General features: G+C 32.8%; 2 protein-coding genes across 6 annotated transcripts in view; one reads left to right on the forward strand and one right to left on the reverse strand.

The window, feature by feature from the left end:
• The first annotated feature begins 9,662 nt into the window (after positions 1-9,662).
• On the forward strand, positions 9,663-13,778 carry LOC126770238 (probable DNA replication complex GINS protein PSF2). Its single transcript, XM_050489514.1, has 3 exons — positions 9,663-9,957; positions 10,627-10,897; positions 13,267-13,778. The coding sequence occupies exons 1-3, from the start codon at positions 9,713-9,715 to the stop codon at positions 13,339-13,341; spliced, it is 591 nt and encodes a 196-aa protein (XP_050345471.1). The 5' UTR covers positions 9,663-9,712; the 3' UTR covers positions 13,342-13,778.
• A 663-nt stretch (positions 13,779-14,441) lies between these two features.
• Positions 14,442-21,381, reverse strand: part of LOC126770193 (TNF receptor-associated factor 4) — a 111,321-nt gene continuing 104,381 nt past the window's right edge. For 3 of the 5 annotated variants that reach the window (XM_050489446.1, XM_050489445.1, XM_050489443.1), the window contains 6 exons: positions 19,736-19,840; positions 19,052-19,213; positions 18,786-18,935; positions 18,505-18,669; positions 17,430-17,690; positions 14,442-16,482 (listed from right to left, as the gene is read on the reverse strand). In XM_050489446.1, coding sequence (XP_050345403.1) covers positions 16,129-16,482; positions 17,430-17,690; positions 18,505-18,669; positions 18,786-18,935; positions 19,052-19,213; positions 19,736-19,840 — 1,197 coding nt within the window. In that variant the 3' untranslated portion in view covers positions 14,442-16,128. Of the gene's footprint in view, positions 16,483-17,429; positions 17,691-18,504; positions 18,670-18,785; positions 18,936-19,051; positions 19,214-19,735; positions 19,841-19,911; positions 20,006-20,119; positions 20,302-21,381 lie in introns of those variants that run through there. The other 2 variants (XM_050489444.1, XM_050489448.1) reach the window with 2 other exon arrangements.

A 21,381-nucleotide genomic window follows, 5' to 3' on the forward strand; every position in this document is an offset into this window, starting at 1 on the left:
TGTGTATTCCACCAACCCGCATTGGAGCAGCGTGGTGGAATAAGCTCCAAACCTTCTCCTCAAAAAGGGAGAGGAGGCATTAGCCCAGCAGTGGGACATTTACAGGCTGTTATTGTAAGATAAATATCGTATCTTGTATACAATATAGTCATTCAAATACATCTTGAGTTGTAAGTTTATTATAAAAATTTGACTCAGACAATTAATAGAATGTGTATTATTTATATGTTAAAGTAATTAAAAATCGTAGTATTTCATTCAAAAAGACAAGCATAGTGTACCATGTTAACGCCTAGATGAAATTACCAATACATATTTTATATAATGTACAAGATATAAGTAAAAACAATTATGTTAATACATTTATATAAAAAAATACAAAAAATTCCAAGAGAAATATACGTAATATTGAAACTATAATACACAAACAATCGACATCGGGAAAGCATCGCGAGTCATCAACAACATACAATGCGGAACACATTACAACGAACTTTCTGGAATACACCCCACCCTCAAACGTGCGATAAATAAGGGGGGCACAACAAAAACTCTCAGAAGCATCACCTCGGCACGTCACCCTGCTCAGATTTCATTACCATAAAGAACTGGAAGCCTTAAAACCCCCCAGCAGTGTAAAAGGTGACGTACACCGACCATTCTAAAATGAACCGCTGTCTGGCTCCCGCTTCCTCGTTCCATTCTAAAAATAAGGATTGTAAGAAGGGAGGGGAAGGCCGTGAAAGATAGGGCGCTTGGAATCCCAGAGCGGGCCGGTCCCCGCGTCGAAATGTGCCGTAAATCGTCATAAAACTGTCTGGATTCATGATGTGACGCTGCCCCGGGGTAATTAAAGGACAATTTATAGTTTTGCCCGCTACCCCCTTTCGTGGAGACTACCCCGGCCTCTACGACGGATGTCGAATCGCGTCTGTTTAGTTTTTCCTCACTGTTTTTCCTAATGTACTTTGTAGTTTTTGGCTAATTTATTACCTTCATTGCTTTCTTGGTAAATATTGCACTAATGATATTGTATGAAAGTGGAAAAGTTACTTTTTAGTTTCTTTATTGTATTAACATTGACTTTATAAGTATTTTAAAAAAAGAACAAATTTACTTCTTTCGATGTCAAATCAATAATGACATAGAGCATTTAAAACCATATAAAATATTTGTATTAAATACTTAACAGTATCTAATTTATTTGAAAGTATACGGCCATACCGAATTATATCGTATACTGTCAAGTAACTTTGATAGATTATTTCATAGATAAATGAATAAATATATAAACACAAAAAAAATATATATAGCTATATTTTAGTAGAAAGATTTAATTTTAATTATTGAATCTGTGAATTATTTCGTTTATTTTTATTAATTATTGAGAAAGTTTGACTTAACACTAATATCTTATAATAACAATTCTAACAAGATATCAATGTGTGATGTTGTATTGAAAAAAGATTAATTGTAAGCAGATAAGGCCATTAAAACCATCATTTAAGCTGATTAAAAATAGCTATCACCTAATTTTATAATTCGAAAATTTAATAGGAATTATTCTATACTAATTTTAATCCAAGTTTAAAATACAAACTTATAAAATACCTATAAAGTACTTCTAAAATATAAAATGGAAAATTCTTGGAATTTTAAATAACACAAACCGCACCTTCTCTTAATTATTACTTTAGAGGATTTCGTCACGAAAAAGTGGAGCCTTAAAGGAATGTATATCAGGATAACACCGCAACGATTTAGAAGCGGATAAATCCGGGAGACGCGTCGTGTTTAATTATTGCACTACGTCAGGTGACTAACTTAATCCATGGATTTTTTTTTTAATTCTAATCGACGAAGCCTCAAATAGTACAGTTAAAGACATATTAATCATTCAGTTCACATTCAAAGTACTGTTCTGTTCACTCTAAGCCCACTTCAGAAATAAATAATATTGAATATTTCTTTAATTTTTTTTATTTCACATTTAGATAGCTCCATTGTAATGAAAAAAGTTTTACAGAAATATTTTTATACTAAAGACATTTTAATACATTTTTCAGACAATTTTTGTACTATGAATGTGCATAACAATTTCAAGCTTTTATTATTCTATACAATTACTTTAAAGCATTGAAAAAGTATTCGTTGATTTTCATGCTGATACTATAAATTTAATTAATACTGGTATTATGATTGCCAAAAAAGAGTTTCTTGTCGGTTCTTCCAAGTATAATATACACTTCGAAGTAATTAACGTACCTATGTAAAATGACGATTCCAAAAGGCTTGTATGAGATTTGAATTATGATAAGAAGTATATTTTAAGTTAGCGCCACTAAACATACGATATAAGATGTTATGTTCTTTGTGTCTGTCATTACACTGGATCACTCATCAACACGAAAGACAACGAAACTAATTATTGCCTGTTTGGTAGTTAGATTAATTAATGACTATATAAAACACTACTGCCATGTCATATAACTATATACCATTATATTGCCGAAGATATTAAAAAAACTTGAGCAACATAGTATGGTATACTTAAAACTAAAATCCTTGTAGCATCGTAACATACGCGTAGACGTGCTACATCAAAACCCAATTTCGTAGACTCGTACGAAAAATACAAAACAAAGAAAATCATTTTAATATCCGCTCAATAACATGAAATCCTTATTTATAATGCCAATAACGCTCTTCAATAATGACGTAGTCTTGTTTCAGACCGGTTTAATTTGAGCTCTCGATGGCCCCTTGTTGCCTGTGTGCGGGGTCTTTCATCCAATATTTATAGACTAGGAGGTTACTACTATACTACTATAAAATCACACAATAACACCTGATCCCCAAATAAATTAGGTATATATTTAAATTTGACAATTGCAGTATTGATGACGTCACTTTAATTTATCTAGCTAGATGATGATGTAAAAAACGCTAATTTGAAAATATTTATTCACACACTGTCCTTAACTCCTTTTATTTTAATAAACATAATCAAACAATTATATAATAAATAACAAATAGAGTTTTGTAATACATTATTTATTTTACAAAAAATGTTATTCAATACAGTAATGAAAACATAATTGCTATAAAAATACACGTCACAGAAGCAAGACATTAAATCAGAAGCGTTTTACTCAAACAACACACAATTTGAAAATCCAAAGAAGTTTTACATAAGTAAAATTAAAATTGATTAAGCACTTCGATTCAGCTCTCGGACTAAATTGAAAGGGTCTACATATCTGGTGTTTGTGACGATTTTGGCGATTTATAGTTAGTATAGGGCTCCGCGCCCTGGTCACGTAGCGTCCCTCCGTGATACGATGATTTGAACGCGTCACGTGTTCATGGTTAGCAACAGTTTATTATCTAATTCGCTTTTCAATGGATCTCTGTATCGTTTCGTTGATTGAATTTCGAATGAATGACAATGTATGGTTATTGATATGTTATTGCTGATTGTTAAATTATGAATGAATTTCATCAATCTCCCTTCATTGTTAAGTTTACTTATTTAATTTTTTATTTGCAATTATTGTAATTGTAAATTTTATAAGACCATTCCAAATTTGAAAATATTGCAATAAAACATAGCTTGTATATAATAATATAGTAAAGTTTCAGAGCCTATTCCACCATTCTACTCCAATTCTAGTCGATGTATACTTAAGCACGTGAAAACTCGAAATTTGCCCTGGTTCGACCGAGCTCCCATTGATAACTATAAAATCTATCGGGCCACCTATTGTATAAGTATAGTTCAAATATAACATAAGTAATTAAAAATTAAGAATGTCGTCCTTAATACAATCCCTATGAGAATTATTTCCGCTCGAACAATTACTGGTAATGAAATCGTCCATTAAAACCAGCCGAGCACATCAAACGATCGTACTTCTTGCACATAGCTCATTGGATGCCGCGAAGTCGAACAACTCATATTTGACACCCATAACTGTATATCATACCATCCATCCGTGAATCTGAACTTTGGCAATTAAAATTGTTGGTTAAACCAAGTTATAACTTATATGTAATAAGAATAATCCCGACTCTATTTATATATGTCATTTCGTTACTTAACAAACGATAATTAACTTGTATATCAATTATATTATATAAAAGAACTGACTGACTGGCATTCCAACGCGCAGCTACTGGAGCTCCATGAAAATTTGCATACGTTCCCATTACGCAGTAGGTTAGGTTAGGTTAAGCACTAAGGAAGGATTTTTAAAAATTTAATCACTAAAATCGTGATAGAAGCGATGAAAGTTTGTATGAAAATTCTTCATTTTTGAAGAAAGAGTGGATAAAGCTCTTGTGTTACTATATGAGACTTACTTAATATAATAATTTTATAAGTCATTAACCTAAGAGCCACATTATCAACTGCAGAAAATTAAAAAAATATATTGCTGCACCAAACATTTATCCAATTTATAAAACATTAACTGAAAATATTTATTTGGCTTGGTGTACTAAAAGGAATGACGCTGAATGGGTTGATTGGATAAAGGTCCACTTGAACTATGACGTTTTATCTCTTATGTATGTAACTATCGGCTCATCTGAATCAATTAAGTAACATTACATAGGAATGTGTGTCGAGACGGGTTTCACAATATTGTACAACAAAGTTTACTGAACTAAGTAATTTTTCTCAAAATATACAGACATTTTTATAAAATAGAACAAATAATAATAATACAATGTCACAGGACAATCTTTTAGACGGCGTGTTTCTGCTTTAACTTTGTAATGTGTATTTTGTTCTTTTTATTTTAATTTTCTATTGCTCAAAATTATCTTTATTACTTTTAAAATGATTAAAGAATCATATTTAAAATATACATAGATTGATAATACTATTATACTTTCTGAATAACTAAGTAATAAACGCAGTTAAATAATAAAAGTTTGATAAGTAGCCTAACTCATTAAGTTGTTATCAGAAACTCATAAGGCTAATTACTGCGAACTGAATACTTAAATGCGGTTAAATTACACAGATTTGGTAACTTAAAGATATTGTAACACCGTCGTTAAGTTTTGTCTAACTTAAAATAGGGATCGTAAACATTTAAGGTTTTATTAATTATTAATAAGTGTATTTATTGTTTTTATTTTATATTGATCCTCTTTAATTCGTGGGCTATGAGACAGCAAATCCCAAAAAAGAAAGTTTAAAATCGGGCGATTAAAATTAAGTTAGCAGCCCGGAGTTAGGAAGTAAGCATGTGCTTTCTCTCCGATCTTTTCGAAATACTGTATCATCGGATTATGTGAATGAAGAAAAAAGCCTACGCTTTTATTGTCTTACACACTTGTACATTTACGTCCTACGACGATGGGTAATCCCTCTTTATAACTGCCATCATTTATATCGGTCTTGAGGGCACCACTTTGATTGAAACTTAACCATAAACTTTTGAGTTTCTTAAAGATTGTTTAAGAAGCTTTAAAAATTTGTTAAATTTTAATTTGATTAACTATATATATGATAAAATAAATAATAATAATAAATGTTACGTTTCAATGTAATTATTAAAGCAGATTGTGACGTACCAAATGTTTACGAGCCAAGTTCTCCTGAGATAGGAAAGTTTCTCAAGCGATGCGATGCAGGCCGAACGCAATCAACATTATTCACTTAATAATGAACCAGAATAAGGATTATTTCACTACTTTGTTAAGTTTTGTTATCAAATAAAAATTATATGTAGAAATTTGTGCATTTAATATTATATTAATTATAGTTCATTAAGAGCCGGGATAATCTAGCGGCTACATATCTTATCGAAGCTTGCGTGTACATTTGTGTTTATAATTCACCACTTGCTTGGGAAACAGTAACAGTAACAGCCTGTGAATATCCCACTTCTGGGCTAAGACCTCTTCTCCTTTTTTTTGAGAAGGTTTGGAGCTTATTCCACCACGCTGCTCCAATGCGGGTTGGTGGAATACACATGTGGCAGAATTTCAGTGAAATTTGACACATGCAGGTTTCCTCACGATGTTTCCTTCACCGTCAAGCACGAGATAAATTATAAACACAAATTAAGCATATGAAAATTCAGTGGTGTTAATAAAGCTTCTACACTCTGTATATTGCTAAGCTATGATGCAAAGTATAAGTGAGCCAGTATTACAGGCACAAAGCTTCTAACATCTTCCCTTGGTTATTGGCGCATTGATGGTATAAGTAGCGGTTTATGTTGTGAAGGTGACCATACCATCAGATGGCCCATTTGCTCGTCTGCTTTCAATTCCCGAACATTATAAAATATATACTAAATTCTTTATTCAATATATAATAGTTACATTTGCTTATTGACTGTTAAAAATCTACCACCGAGTTCACGTATAGAATAAAAAATACTACAAAATATCATTTGTTCCAAAGCCCTACATAGCGTTGTATAAATACTTGATAACTTCACTTAACTGTGTAACTAAACTACCTCCAACCCGCGCCGTGGCTAGAATTTGACAAGTGACGACAGGGGACCAGTGGAGTTGCTAATTCCTATATGAATTGTTTAAATATTAATAATTTTTGCGTATGTAAACTTAACTAAAACTATGAAATTATTATATATATTGTGTATTTCGCATACAGAAGTTAAACTGATTTTTAAAAAACCTCGATATGGTCTTTTAAAAATAGAACACTAAATCATACAAATTGGTGTAAATAATTCACTCAATTACTCTTAAAAATCCAAATAACACATTGAAAACAATCAACAAATCACAAGTCGTGCCAATAATGAATTAATTATTTTACATTTCTGTCCACCAACAAAATGGCGATTTTCAATTAACGCTGTCGTATGGCTCAAGCAATCTCCTAATTGTATAATTTATTTAGTAAGTTAAAGTCTGATCCAAAGAAACTGATTCAAATCTTAAAAATTAGTAGGCATTATTAGTTTTTTATGAAAACTAGTAAACTAAAAGTATATATGCTTAAGTTTTTTTTTTTACTTATCAAAAAAAACAAGTATTGAGCAACCAGCATTGGAGCAGCAACGTGGTGGAATGAACTCCAAACCTTTTTAAGAAAACAGAAAACCTTTGCACACTATTTAGAATATTACTTTAGATAACTTTATATTTCAAAAAAGTATTATTGTGTAATGAAACTCGTAAAGTAATACATTAATATTCATTTAATATAACTATTGTTACACGTATGTAACATTTAAAGAATATATAATCATTTTTATGAAGTATTGTATTAAATAAAAACAATTAAATTTATGTAAGTGTGATCTATATAAATATTTATATTTAGGTATTTTATTTTTCGAACCGGTAGTATTCTTTTTACTTTTTACACTTTGACTGTCAAGTAAATGAATAATAAAAAAGCAAGAAATTAGTTTAATATTTATCTTTGATGGGTGAGCTATATAACTTAACGCTATGACCATAAAGAATGGACTGTTGAACCACCTTCAATTAATATGAACCAGGCCATACAGGCCTGGTTCATAAGAGTATATAAGAGAATATTGAGTATACACTCAATATACTCTTATGTTTTATAAAACCCGTTACAAACTAATCATTATAAAATATAATAAGCAACAGGGATGTCGTCGTGTTGTAAATGTTGTAACATTATCGTAAACAAACCGATCGCGTTGAGATTTAACGACAATCACTGTGTACGCACGTGCGTTGTGTGGATTTTAGGCGTAGCGTAGACGCGTATTGTCATTTATCCTCCATTTATCTGTCGTATGATTATAATCTGTGCACGTTTTGCAATGGCACAAAATTAACAGCTTAAATTATAATATTTTATTTTTATATAAAAACAGTGCATTCGTACTGGCATACATTTTTTTAAAAAGTAAATTAATATAATAATCATATAAATTATTACAAAAAAAAAATAGTGCACTTTACTCAGTGCAACGATGTAAGTAAGTAATGATAATGTTTGACGCAACAGTAAAACACCATAGATTCTACGACGAAATTTTATTAGATTTTGTTTTTATTATCTTTGTAACCACATAATAACAACATATCGATAAATCGTAATAATATATTTATCATGTATTGATTAGAAAAAAAAATAATTAAACAAAGCAAATAAATAGCGTGCATGTTTTTTATTGTAACACGACGCTAGATGTCGCCACGTGTTCGAGATAGCTGAAACTCGTTCAAGGCACCTCCAGAAACGAATGGATTTTAAATGACTGTGATTTCACTAGATATCTCGTATTTGTATGCAGATTTAGAACCGTGGAAGATGACAATGAGCTCTTGCGTTTAAATTATGTAACAGTTATATAAAAAATCCTAATGATCATACTTTTCTATACATAACATAAGGAAAATAATATTGTTTCAATCGTACACCAAATATGTTTAATTTTACTTCTTAACATTATATGTAATGGCTTACTTTAACAGTTCTTGTGGCTCAGTTTTTTAACAAAGTAATTAATTGTCTATGAACTTTATTGCAATCAAAAATAGGTTATCTTCAAATACTATGTATATAGTTTAAAAATCGACATAATATATTTAAGGACTCATACATATGTCTATACATAAATGTGTCTTCTGGAGATATACAAGTCAAGAGAAGGTGATCAAAATATAAAAATAATTCGTTGTCTCAGATAAACCTTCAGACCCTATGCGATGGTGGACACCATAAATAACACCCGTCTGAATTGTCAACCGGCCACCCTAATTTACTGCTAGTAATTAGGAGTTTGCACTTTGCCAAAGCGATTTGCATCGATCGACTCAAGTTTCGACTTATCATTACAATGATAGTAAAATAATGTTCGGCTGCATAATATTACAATTATATTTTTATCGGTTTACCTAATTTTTCATATTGTAGATTATTTTTAATTTTCACATTGAAAGGAGTAATAAAAGTTATTTAAATTAACATTTAAAGAATATAAAGGACTTAAACAAGTACAACATACTAAAACGAGATGTATTTTGTTTTTAATTAATTTATATTATTTTATTAAATACGTACTAACATAATGAAACGGTCAAACCATATCCAGATAAACATAAAATCAATGTATGCATTATAATATACGTACATAATTTTAAAATAATGAAGTTTTTATTATTTATACTGTAAGATGTGTATGAAACAATAATTATAAGAAAATTAATTAATTTGTATTTCGACCTAGTATGATACTATTTAGTTTAATTATAGCTCTAATAAATCTTTTTAAACTAATTTTAAACTACTATTCTATTTAGAAAAACATTAGAACTTTTAAAATACAGCGACATCTTACACACATATTTAAAACTAAAAACTGTTTGTAATACACACACGTTGTACCGAACTAACTTGTTAGTAAAATTTACAAGAGATGGCGTTATTACAATTTAAACTTTGCAGATATTCGATAAGTACAATATTTTTTTACTTTATAAAAAAGTAAAGAAAGATTCATTATTGAAATAACTAACGACTAACTTTATTTTAATAATAATAATAATAATAAATAACACAATATAAAAACATAAATAATAATTAATTACAAACATTTCAAAACCGCACCTCGATTAACGAACGTTTTCCCGCGCTCATTTTGACAGATATGTCAATAAAAAAACTTGTTAATATTTTAGGACTTTTTCTATTTTTATAAGCAATATCGTATTTAACTAATATTAAATTAATATGGATCCGTTTGAAATAGAATTCATAGGTGAAAACAGAATAGTTAGCATAATACCAAACTTTTCACACGACAAAATATATTTAATTTGTGGTGAATTTGGACCATTTCGTGCCGGTTTGCCAATGAATGTTCCTCTTTGGTTAGCTGTTATGTTAAAACAAAAGCAAAAATGTCGAATGGTTCCGCCGGATTGGATGGATATTGAGGTCTTGGAGAACATAAAGGAAGAAGAAAAGATATCTAGGTAATGTATTAAAAACATTTAAAACCTACATCATTATACAACAATTAACCTAGTATAATTAATTGCCATATACTTTTTTTTTTTATTTAATTTGTAATTACTGTTACTAACTGGTTGATTTTGTATATGATTGTTTTAAGTTCTGATTTTAATCATTTTTGTCTCGCTATTTACTTTCTGCTTCTTATTTGTATTAGATATTAGTGGAATCTTGATTGATTTATGTGTTATTTTGTCGTTATTTTTTATTTCTGTGTTATTGTACTGTCTAACATATAACAAGCCGAGTTAGAACGCGTGAATCTTAATCGATGATCGTGGGTTCACCCGGGAAAGCACCACTGAATATTCATGTACTTAATTTGTGTTTATAATTCAACTCATATTTTTTTTATTATGTATTAATTCTTCGCTTGACAGTGAAGGAAAACATTGTAAACCTGCATGTGTCTAATTTCATTGAAATTCTACCACATGTGTATTCTACCAACCTGAATTGGAGCAGCGTGGTGGAATAAGCTCCAACCCTTCTCCTCAAAATGGAGAGGAGGCCTTAGCCCAGCAGTGATACATTATCAGGCTGTTACTGTTACTGTTCTGTATTGTGTACTGTTTGTTTCCCAAAAATTAAATAAATAAAATATGAACAATATTTTTTTATATTTAAAGGTTTTTCACTAAAATGCCCCATGAGCACTATATGATAGAAGCAAAACTTATCCTAGGGGCAGCTGCAGAGGACATACCACGGGCTGCTGAAATAAAAACCATTATTAAAGACATCTGGGATATTCGTATGTCTAAACTGAGAACTTCAATGGACGCCTTGATGAAATCTGGTGGTTCATATGGTAGACTAGATCACTTAACAATGATGGAAATAAACTCTGTAAAACCTATACTACCTCAGGCCATGGATGAATTACATAGAATAAAAATGGTAATGTATTGTATATGTTTGCTTTATATACATTGTTATGTAATATATTTATTATAATGTTGCTCACTTTAATTGTAGATTTGAATCTGGCATATAATTTAATTTTCTCCCTTTTTTAAATTGTGTTTTTTTTTTGTACGCGGACAAGCATATGGGCCACCTGATGGTAAGTGGTCACCAATGTCCTTCGACATTGGTTTTGTAAGAAATGTCTATCGCTTACATAGCCAATGCGCCACCAACCTTGGGAACTAAGATTTTTTTTTTTATTGAATAGGAAGGCGGACGAGCATATGGGCCACCTGATGGTAAGTGGTCACCAAACGCCCTTAGACATTGGCATTGTAAGAAATGTCAACCATCGCTTACATAGCCAATGCGCCACCAACCTTGGGAACTAAGATTTTATGTCCCTTGTGCCTGTAATTACACTGGCTCACTCATCCTTCAAACCGGAACACAACAATAACAAGTACTGCTGTTTTGCGGTAGAATATCTGATGAGTGGCTGGTACCTACCCAGACAAGCTTGCACAAAGCCCTACCACCAGTAAACATTATCTTAAAAGATATGCTATTAAGATATGTATAATTTTATAAAATATTGATGATACCACTGGTAAATTTATTTGTTGTATATAATATATATAATATATATTATAATATATTATATAATAATATATATAATATATTATATAACAATATATATATAATATATATTATTTATTATTGGCTGCTTACCCAAAGACTGGCTAAGCTCAACTTTAATTACGCTTCCTAAGAATACCAACGCAAGAAGATGCGAAGAGTTTCGAACGATTAGCTGTATGAGCCAAGTATTGAAACTATTTCTAAATGTCATCCACGAGCGAATAAGAGCTAAATGCGACGAACATCTCGCAGGTAGCCAGTTTGGCTTTCGAACAGGAGTGGGCACGAGAGAGGCTCTTTTTGCAATACAGGTTCTCTTACAAAAATGCAGAGACATGAAACAAGACGTTTTCCTTTGTTTCATCGATTACGAAAAAGCCTTTGACAGAATACTGCAAGACCGTCGTAATTTTTACAATATTTCATGATATCGGCTTAGATGACAAAGATGTACGTATTATCCAGAATCTGTATTGGAACCAGAAAGCTACTGTACGAGTTGATGATGAGGTGACTGAGAGGAGTCGGACAGGTCTGTATATTATCACCAACGCTATTTAATTTGTACTCGGAAAAAATAATAGCAGAAGCAATTGAAGACTTAGAATGTGGAGTTATAAATGGTCGGTATATTAACAACATCAGATACGCTGACAATACAGTCCTAATAGCATGATCTCCTGAAGAGTTACAATTAATTATGAGCCGTGTTAATGAGTGTAGTGAAAATGCTGGTTTGCAGATGAACACATCAAAAACGAAGATCATGGTAATATCTAAACATAGCTTTGATGACAATGCTATCATTATAGCCCAAAAAATTAAGAGGGTGCGCAAGTACAAAAATCTAGGGACATGGTTTAACGACAACTGGAGCTGTGAACAGGAGTTATAGACTAGCATAGAAATTAGCTCGAAGTGCCTTCTGCACGTTAAAAAAAGTACTCTGCAATCGCATACTTAAGATCCCTGTGCGCATACGACTTGTTACATCTGGCCTATACTTCTTTACCGATGCGAGGCGTGGACAATTAAAGAAGACCTCAAGAAACGTATAGAAGCTTTCGAGATGTGGGCATAGAGACGTATGTTGGCCATTAGTTGGACTCACAGGTCTCGAACGTGGAAGTTCTGCGACGCGTCAACTAGAAACGGCAACTTTTGGAGACTGTCGAGAAGAGAAAAGTTGCATATCTCGGACACGTGCTTAGGCATGAAAGATATGAACTTTTACAACTCATTATGAAGGGAAAAGTTGCCAGAAGAAGAGCTGTTGGTCGCAGAAAAATGTCTTGGCTGTACAACATCCGAAAATGGACGGGAATCGCGATTGCTGCCGAACTCTTTCGCCTCGCGAAGAACAAGAAGGAGTATTCAAAGCTGACTGCTAACCTTCACTAGTCGGAGTGGCACTCCAAGAAGAAGAAGACTGGTATAATATATACTAATATCGGTTTTAATGAGTTTCTGGACAATGCTTTTGAGACAGCGTTATTTTGGTGCTGCATTGATTTTTTGGCTGTGAACGAATGTGGCCATTGGCTAACTTATCTTCAGGTTATTTGCTCACCTTGCTTCCTAAAATGTATTAAAAAAAACGAGCAACATACTGAGCAGTGTTGAGTAATATTATTTCACTTAAAATTGATATTACAGAGAGAAATTAACTGAAATGCAGCTAAAATTTTACTTAACCATGATTATTTTATATTTTTCAGATGACAAGACAAACAGCATCAGCAAATCTGAACAGTTCAACATTCAGCCAGTCAGGAAGTTCTCAAAACAAATGACATCTAAAAAAAAACTTTTAAGAGGCTCAAAATGAAGGATTACTACTCTAAATAAAGCAACATTTCAAACGACATAAAAAATACATATTTTGGGGCTATTATTCAAAATAGAAGGTCACTGATAGTGACCTGTGCAACACAGGTATATTACAGGGTCAGTCAATTTCATCTTTGCCAATCGAAGCAATCTGTCTTGATTGCCATTCCTTCCCAAACTTTGTTAAGGCGTTGATTCCAAATTCACTACTGCTATATTATAGATTACAAGAAATAGATGCTACTGAATAAACTTACAGACATGATCATTTTCTTATGTATTCTTAAATAAGTTATGATATTATGATATACCATAAGTGAATTGCAAGTACAAATTAACCACTTAAAAATAACTACACTCTCGGCTATAATGATTAAATGTATTATTCATCCAATTTATATTTTCAGAAACTAAATTTTAAGTCTATTTTTAATATTTTTATACTATAGAGAATAATACATTCCCATTGTATAGTATATATTTTGTAGATTTGTTCTCAATTCATTTGTTGTTGTATTTTAGCATGTTAATTGTACCTGTGATAATAAATTAATTAATAAAATAGCAATTATCTTTTTTTTTATTATTGCTTATTTTATTTTATACATAAAAATATTTATTTCAAAGTATATCGAGAGATTATTTCAAAGATATATAAACATCAAATTTTCACTCACTCAAATATATGACGAAGTTTTTTCTGTAATGACTAACAAAAAAATAACTACTAGACAAGTATATATAATATTATTTCTGAAGATGCAGCATAATATATATATGAGTTTCAGAGTTAAGTATATAATATTATATAAGCAGCTGCATTTCCATACTGTTCAAATTGGCTTTAACCACCAACCTAAGACCAAATAGCATAAGAATTATGTATTGACTAACAAAACTCTTTAATTTTAATAGTTTGACAAGGCTCCAATATCTAACTTACTAAGTATGTTGTAATTTAAATTAATGTCCTTTTTTATAGACAACGATAGAACTATTGAATTTTACATTACGTAATATTTTAAGCATGTGTCCACAATAAAAGATTTATTTAAGAAAAAAAAATATATTTCTCATCTTAATATCCAAAGTCATGTACATAGGTTTCTTAATACTAAGCGCGTAAACGCATCTTATAATCTAATCTTAAATGTGTTAGTCTCATTGTAGTTACTGATAAGGTACTATAATAAAGAAAAGTCTCAAAACTAACTTAGATTATAGGATTACTATGATATCTAATAGATTTACTAGCAATTACAATCAGATATAAAAATACTGTACAGATAATTCTACAAAAACGAAACTTCAAATCGGCCTTCCGTTGCTTACTTATTCTATTACAAAAAAAATGCAGTATTGCCAGATATGAAAATCGAAAAGATATTTTTATTTGTATCCCAACATCAGTTACAATAATTAACCTATAATTTTTAGTAAAGTAATTTCTTTATATTTAATATATATTAACCATGTTACTAACACTTCTACGAAATACACACTGAAGAAGAAATATTGGGCTTAAAATAATGTTTTTTCGTGGAATGTAAAATTACAGTTGAGATTAAACATCAAAAGCAAGCGTTTTCGAGATCCAAAAGATAGTTATTAAACTGAAATTTGTTTACAAATTAGTTTGTGAATGTAAATTTACTATTTTTATCAAAGAGTTTTTATAAAATTTGTCACACAAAATATCATCATAAATTTCTAAAAAGCAACTATAATGAAGTGAAATAGATGCTTATACATAAGTAAAATTAATATAATTACAAACAGCTAAGCCGTGATCGATCGTTTTGCATTGATTAACTTTGCTAAGAAAATGTACACCACTATAATTATTGCTTGCGCAAAGTCATCAAAACGCTTTGGTTTAACTCCAGCTTGTAAACACACAGAAATACAAGTAACTATTCTTTTATTTACATTTATATTTAAAGATTCCTCGACAGTCTAATATATACATTGAAAATATTTTTTTGGATAAATTATTTAGTTTAGAAAATATATACAAAGATCTGCCGATATAACGTAACGAACATGTCTCAAAGTTGTCTTTATAATCTGTTCTTGAAGTTCATGCATTTTTTAAAGCGCCTTTATATTTTATCTGAAGGCCAACAAAAATGCGAGGGAACCTTGTGCAATGGCAACACACAGTTTTTGCAGTGTCCTATAAAAATGTGTGTATAGTAAAAAATAACTTAGAATATTTCATATGGCACGTTTGAAAAGGAGTAAGTCATGATAATTCCTTGAAAAGGAAAATAAATCGTATATAATATTTTAAAGTAGATAAATTCCTTTGAAACAATGCTCTGTTCGTTATTTACTTCCAACGGCAATGAAACTCAAGAGATCTTTAGTGAAAGGATAACAATGCAGCGCTTGCGCTCTTACACCTAATAATTTACAATTTTAAACAATCGAAATTTTAATAAAGTTAACGTAGACAGTCAAGATAGCTTATTGGTAAAATAAAAGTGAGACTTTATTTCAAACAATAGATTTGACAACGTCAATCGTTAACGCCATTTTAGTTTCAATAGAGAAGTCCATTGGGGCCGCATAGATCTTTTAAATATATATCATCGATAACTCCAGTCTTAAACTGTTGCAATTGAAACTCAAAAATGCCCACAACTATAATTATTCTATATTATGTACAACTTAGCCTATGACTTTTAAATTATCTAATACTAAATAACAGTGACTTTTGTGCGCCGATTGACAATCATTACATAGTACTAGACAGCTACAATTTTGCTCGGGTCTACTTTGACCCTCAGGAACATCACATCGTCCTTGACGAAATTCCTCTTTTTGAGCATTTCGTGGGAAACGAACCTCGGAAATCCGAAGCCTAACGCGTCTGGTTCCTTTGAGGGTCTTTGGAAATTCTTCCATGTAGGATCGGGAACAAAGCTTTCGACGATATTGCAGGCTCTGTCTGGGCTTGAACTTTGGTCGAAGAGTGTGAAAGAGACGGTGTGAGCGAACGGCCAGCGCAGAAGTGCGTCGTATTCACCGGGCAAAATCTTAATGTACACTGACATGTGAGTTCCTTCCCCAGCACCATTGCCATTCAGGAAAAGTGATGCCTGTAAAAAATATTTTTATAAATAATGATTTTAAGATATTCCATTAATGTCAATAATATTTAAAAAATGCTATTTATTTGATGTTATATATTAATCTATTGACCATTTTGAACTTGTAGTGTGAAAATATTGGTATTTCACAGACAAGAACTTATAAGTAGATATTATTTATACTATTATAAATACGAAAGTTACTTTTTGTCTGCCTGTTAAGCTCAACGGCTAAACCACTGAACTTGAACCCCAAGGAAGGACATCGGTTACTTTTTTTATAAAACCTGGGTTTTATTAAAAATTTAAGAATTAAATTATCGATGTAATGTCACAAACGACATAACGTGTATTTGACGTTGTCAAAACAAACATAACCTTGATACTTTTGTCGTTATTATTGTAACAAAAAAAGAGGAACGGGCCGACGTATATTTAGTAGCGTACACTGGGTGTGACTAAGCGATACTAAATCAGATTTCAGCGGCTGGAGAAATGTTAGTCACGATTATTATTCATACGTATAATTAAACCGTTGACATTCTGTTTACAAACAAGATATTAGATCTGTCATAATTGTGCAAAAAGTTATTAAATATTATCTACAGGTATTCGATTTTTATGATTTCTATATTAATCGAAAATAATTTTTGATTTAGTTTTATATTAATTTTTGTTTTAGAATACCTCTACGTTAGAATGATTAATTGAGATTGATAAATTGATAATATAAAAATAATAAAATATAACTTGTATTTTATGTAACTTAGATTTATATGATATTTATAAAAATTAGATTTCAGTACAATTACAATTTCGTAGGATTTATGTTTATACGAATAATATATTACTTTATATCATCGTTTTATTCCTTAGATAGTGACACAAGTTATCGAGTTCAAGGTAACGAATATATAGCACCTAGTGTGCGCCAACCGGCGGCTCTCGTCACTGACCTGCAGCTTGTACCCGTACTGCGAGGTGTAGAAGGTGGGCGACACGAGCTCCACGCCGTCCTTGGCGCGCGCGTCGGCCATGCGCGCGGCCCAGTCCGGCACGCGCCACACCAGCGCGCCCGAGCACGACGCGCCCAGCCGCGCCACCGCGCCGCGCAGCGCGTCCAGCTGCCGCGCCTGCCGCGCCGCCAGCGCGCACACCAGCGACAGGTGCGACTGCGCGCTCTCCTCCGCGTGCCGCTCCAGCGCCGGCCGCGTGCCCTGCGGACGACCGCGCGTTAGCTAAGCGTTCGGAGCTTCTCGCGAAGTGCGGCCTGTGCTTTGCGGCGAGTTGCTTTCGGCTTATGATAACATTAATGACTCTGATTCTAAGCTCCTGAAAGTCGTGCTAACCGTTTTAACTCACACGTAAGAAAAAAAAATGGCAACATTTTTAATTCTATCTAAATTAACATAGACGCTGCAGAATTGACGCCATCATAGTATGCTTGAATTATAATTGTTTAATCTGTAACTAATTACTGTGAGCAGAATAACTGTGCTTATTTCATTAAAGATAATATTTAATCTGTACTGACAAGCGTTCCATTTATATTTCAATATAGTTTAAAAATAGAAACATGTATCTCGTCCCTATTAAAGTAATTATCTGCAGCGTGCTTATTGCATAATCTTTAAACGCAACACCGAGTACATTAACATAAATCGATGTCAATGGCATGAAATAACTGCACTATCAATTAATATTTATTATTTACTCACTCATCACAACGACACATAAATCAATAAACAACTTTACTTTTATAATAAATATTGTAATAGTGCTTTCAATAATTCCACATTTCATTTTCAAACAAAATAATGTTATTTCCACACGTTGACACGACAGTGGCGATAGCAGAAATGAAGCAATATTTTTGGAGAATATAATAATATATTTATGTTATTATTCAATATTGCATATTCGGTTTACGAGGTCAACTATCGATAGGAAATGTTTTATGGTTTTGAAACTATCGCTTGCCAAAATGATCGCCGAATCGAATCGCGCAAACTATTCGAAACTATGCCTCACCTTGAACCGACAACCCGCGTCCCGGTAGGCGCAGGGCACGGTCCCCGCGGCGCAGTGGTCGCGCAGGTGCGCGTCGAGCTCGTCGCGCGCGGGCGCGGCCGAGCAGCGCTGCGGGCACGGCACGGGCGCGCGCGAGCACAGCGCGCCGTGCGCCGACACCGTGTCCTGCAACGAGATACCGAGATACTAAGTTACATTGTAATTCTGCAGTTCATTCATTATTTATATATGTGTGAAGATATTTATTTTATGTCCGGTTTATTAAACGTGACGTAGCTCACCTGCGTGTACCGCTGACCGCAATGTCTGCAGGGCACGAGCCGTTTGCTGCAGTGTTGCTGGACGTGTTGCTGTGTGTGTCTGCGCTGCACTTTCGCGCCGCATTTGTTCTCGCAGTACACTGGCTCGTGACCGCAGTTACCTTGATGCTCCTACAATATACCAATAAACATTATAATTTTATTTAATTTCTTGATTAAAATGACGATTTCTGGGCACAAAATTGCGCAATTTTGGAAAGTAGAAGATGAATATAAGATTGGCTTACCTCAAGCGCACTTCCTGAAAACTCCTTCCCACAGTGCTCACAGTTTGCTCTGCGACGCGGGCACGTGTAGCGCAAGTGGTCCTGCATGAGCACGCGCGGGATCATCGCACCGCACTGAGCAGCACAGAGCACAGCATCGTGCTTGCATGTGTTTAAGTGCGCCTGGAGATAACATTATATAAAATTTATTTGGTTTCTTTAATAACTATTTATATAAATATTAATAATTCATAATGTTTTTCTTCGTTTAACATTTTTATGTATATAATATTTTTAACGACCACTAGTCTCGGGGATATATTTATTATATAAGTAAACGATTAGTGTTTTTCATACATTACAATTAAAAGTTATGTAAAGTAATAATAACTTCATAATGATTAATTTTAAATACCTAGTTATTCTTAAATGATGTCAAGTTGATTAGAAATACTCATATCGTTTAAACAATTATATATGTACGTATTCAATATTTTAACTGTAACAAATTACATACTCACAACATAGATAAGAAATGTAACAAACATTCGAAATCTCTAGATATTTGGAACAGCACGTGTCAGTGGTAAAGATAAAGAAATGTGTCGAATCCGACGTAAGAGCATAAAAATGATCGATACGACCGTTTACGATACGCCCTCCTAACTTTATCTTAACAAATATTTACGATTCCCAGCCACTCACCTTCAGCTTGCGGAGCTCGTCCGACCATTGACATCCTTCTTTATGATGGATGCAGTACACCACAGAGCCCATTATCGCCTTTTCCGATTCCGGGTCCGGGTATATCTGTAACAAACAAACAATTATTGAGACTCGAATTTAACACAAATCAACTCACCCTTAATCTGAATATTTACGTTATTCCTTTTAAATATGTGGTTTGTTGACACTTTCTTTAACTTATTTACTATATATTTGAACATTTTGAATGCGTAGTAAGAAATACACGACGTCAAAAGCAAAGGTTGCAGTAAAGACTGATGGAAGCGCTAGGCGCTGGCATAACGGATTATATAGGACATCGTGATCAAAAATAAACCAATACTGAAAGAGGCGTAAGCGTACCGTGCGTTGGAATATGGAACACATCGTATCAAAATATGCAAAATGGCCGACAGTTTGTTTTTCGCGCGCTGTTATATTGACACGAGACGGGAGCACTCGCGGCAAGGGCTCGACGCTAAATGACATTCCCGTTTGAACATTTTCGTTATCTTTATGGGTGCAACGAACAGATGGCTGACGCCGTGGACCACCGTCCCTAGTGTTTGTGTCGAGATAAGCGTGATTTTTCACTTCCCAAACCAGCTGGGTAATGAGGCGAGCAAATAAACTTGTTAGAATCTCTAGTGCGTTCCCTTTCACACGACAGAGTTAATTATTCTCTGAACCTTTTCAAGATGGTGGATCGCATTCGTTTGTATAAGTGTAAACAAACAAGGCGAACAGATAAAACAACACAAAATTGTTTGTAAACAACGCTAGCAAACGATTCTTAGCATCTGAAACATCTTTCACTATCTACCCTCAAAGATGTCAAAGCCAACAGCAGCTTCAATTCTAGTCCGCTTAGAGCGACATTAACAGACGTTACGACATACAAAGATTACTTCTCATTTAGTTGTTTGTTAAAACATTAAAACAAACGAGCGTTGGATGTTGAATCATTCATAAAAACGAAAGATCAAATAGTTTATAGTGCGATGCGTTCTATTTACACTGATGCATGTGGTCATCGGCATGGATGCTGCATAACCGTACCACCTTAGGATCTATAGCATTAACTCAAATTGAACACTTAATCCTATCGATTACCGCACGGGATAATAGCTCTAACACTTTGGCATTAAAAGCGACGTTTCCGTGGTATCTGAGCATCCAATGGACGCTCTTAAAGTCAGCAGTGTATAAATTTACAAATTTAGAATGTTATTTGTGTCGTATTCTAAAAAGATGGACCGCGATGTGTTGAACTCTCCCGCATCGCTCAATTATAGAACGCGTTGTACCGTAAACAGAATAGAAGCGAAATGTCATAGAATTGTACCATTGCAACGGCGCTTACGACTTATGGATAATTATGTTTTGAGAAAGATGAAAATTGTATTCCTGTAACGTGCGTTCATCACTTCGTTGCCTAAAAGTCATACCAATTAATAATTAATGAATTTTAAATTAATTTAGTTCAATGTGAGTAATATTTTAAAAGTTATAAAATTAAACTATACATGGTAAAGGAATGCAGTCAAAGTGAACATGAAATGCCGAATGGACACCGGACTTTACACCTACACGACTATGAAAACAAAATTATCAATAACAAGCCT

Source organism: Nymphalis io, chromosome 8, assembly GCF_905147045.1.
Source record: "Nymphalis io chromosome 8, ilAglIoxx1.1, whole genome shotgun sequence".
NCBI lineage: Eukaryota > Metazoa > Arthropoda > Insecta > Lepidoptera > Nymphalidae > Nymphalis > Nymphalis io.

Coding starts and splice junctions, on each gene's coding strand:
- LOC126770238 (XM_050489514.1), top strand. CDS start 9,713: ATGGATCCGTTTGAAATAGAATTCATAGGTGAAAACAGAATAGTTAGC. Junction 9,958..10,626: donor GAAGAAGAAAAGATATCTAG/GTAATGTATTAA, acceptor TTATATTTAAAG/GTTTTTCACTAAAATGCCCC. Junction 10,898..13,266: donor AATTACATAGAATAAAAATG/GTAATGTATTGT, acceptor TATATTTTTCAG/ATGACAAGACAAACAGCATC.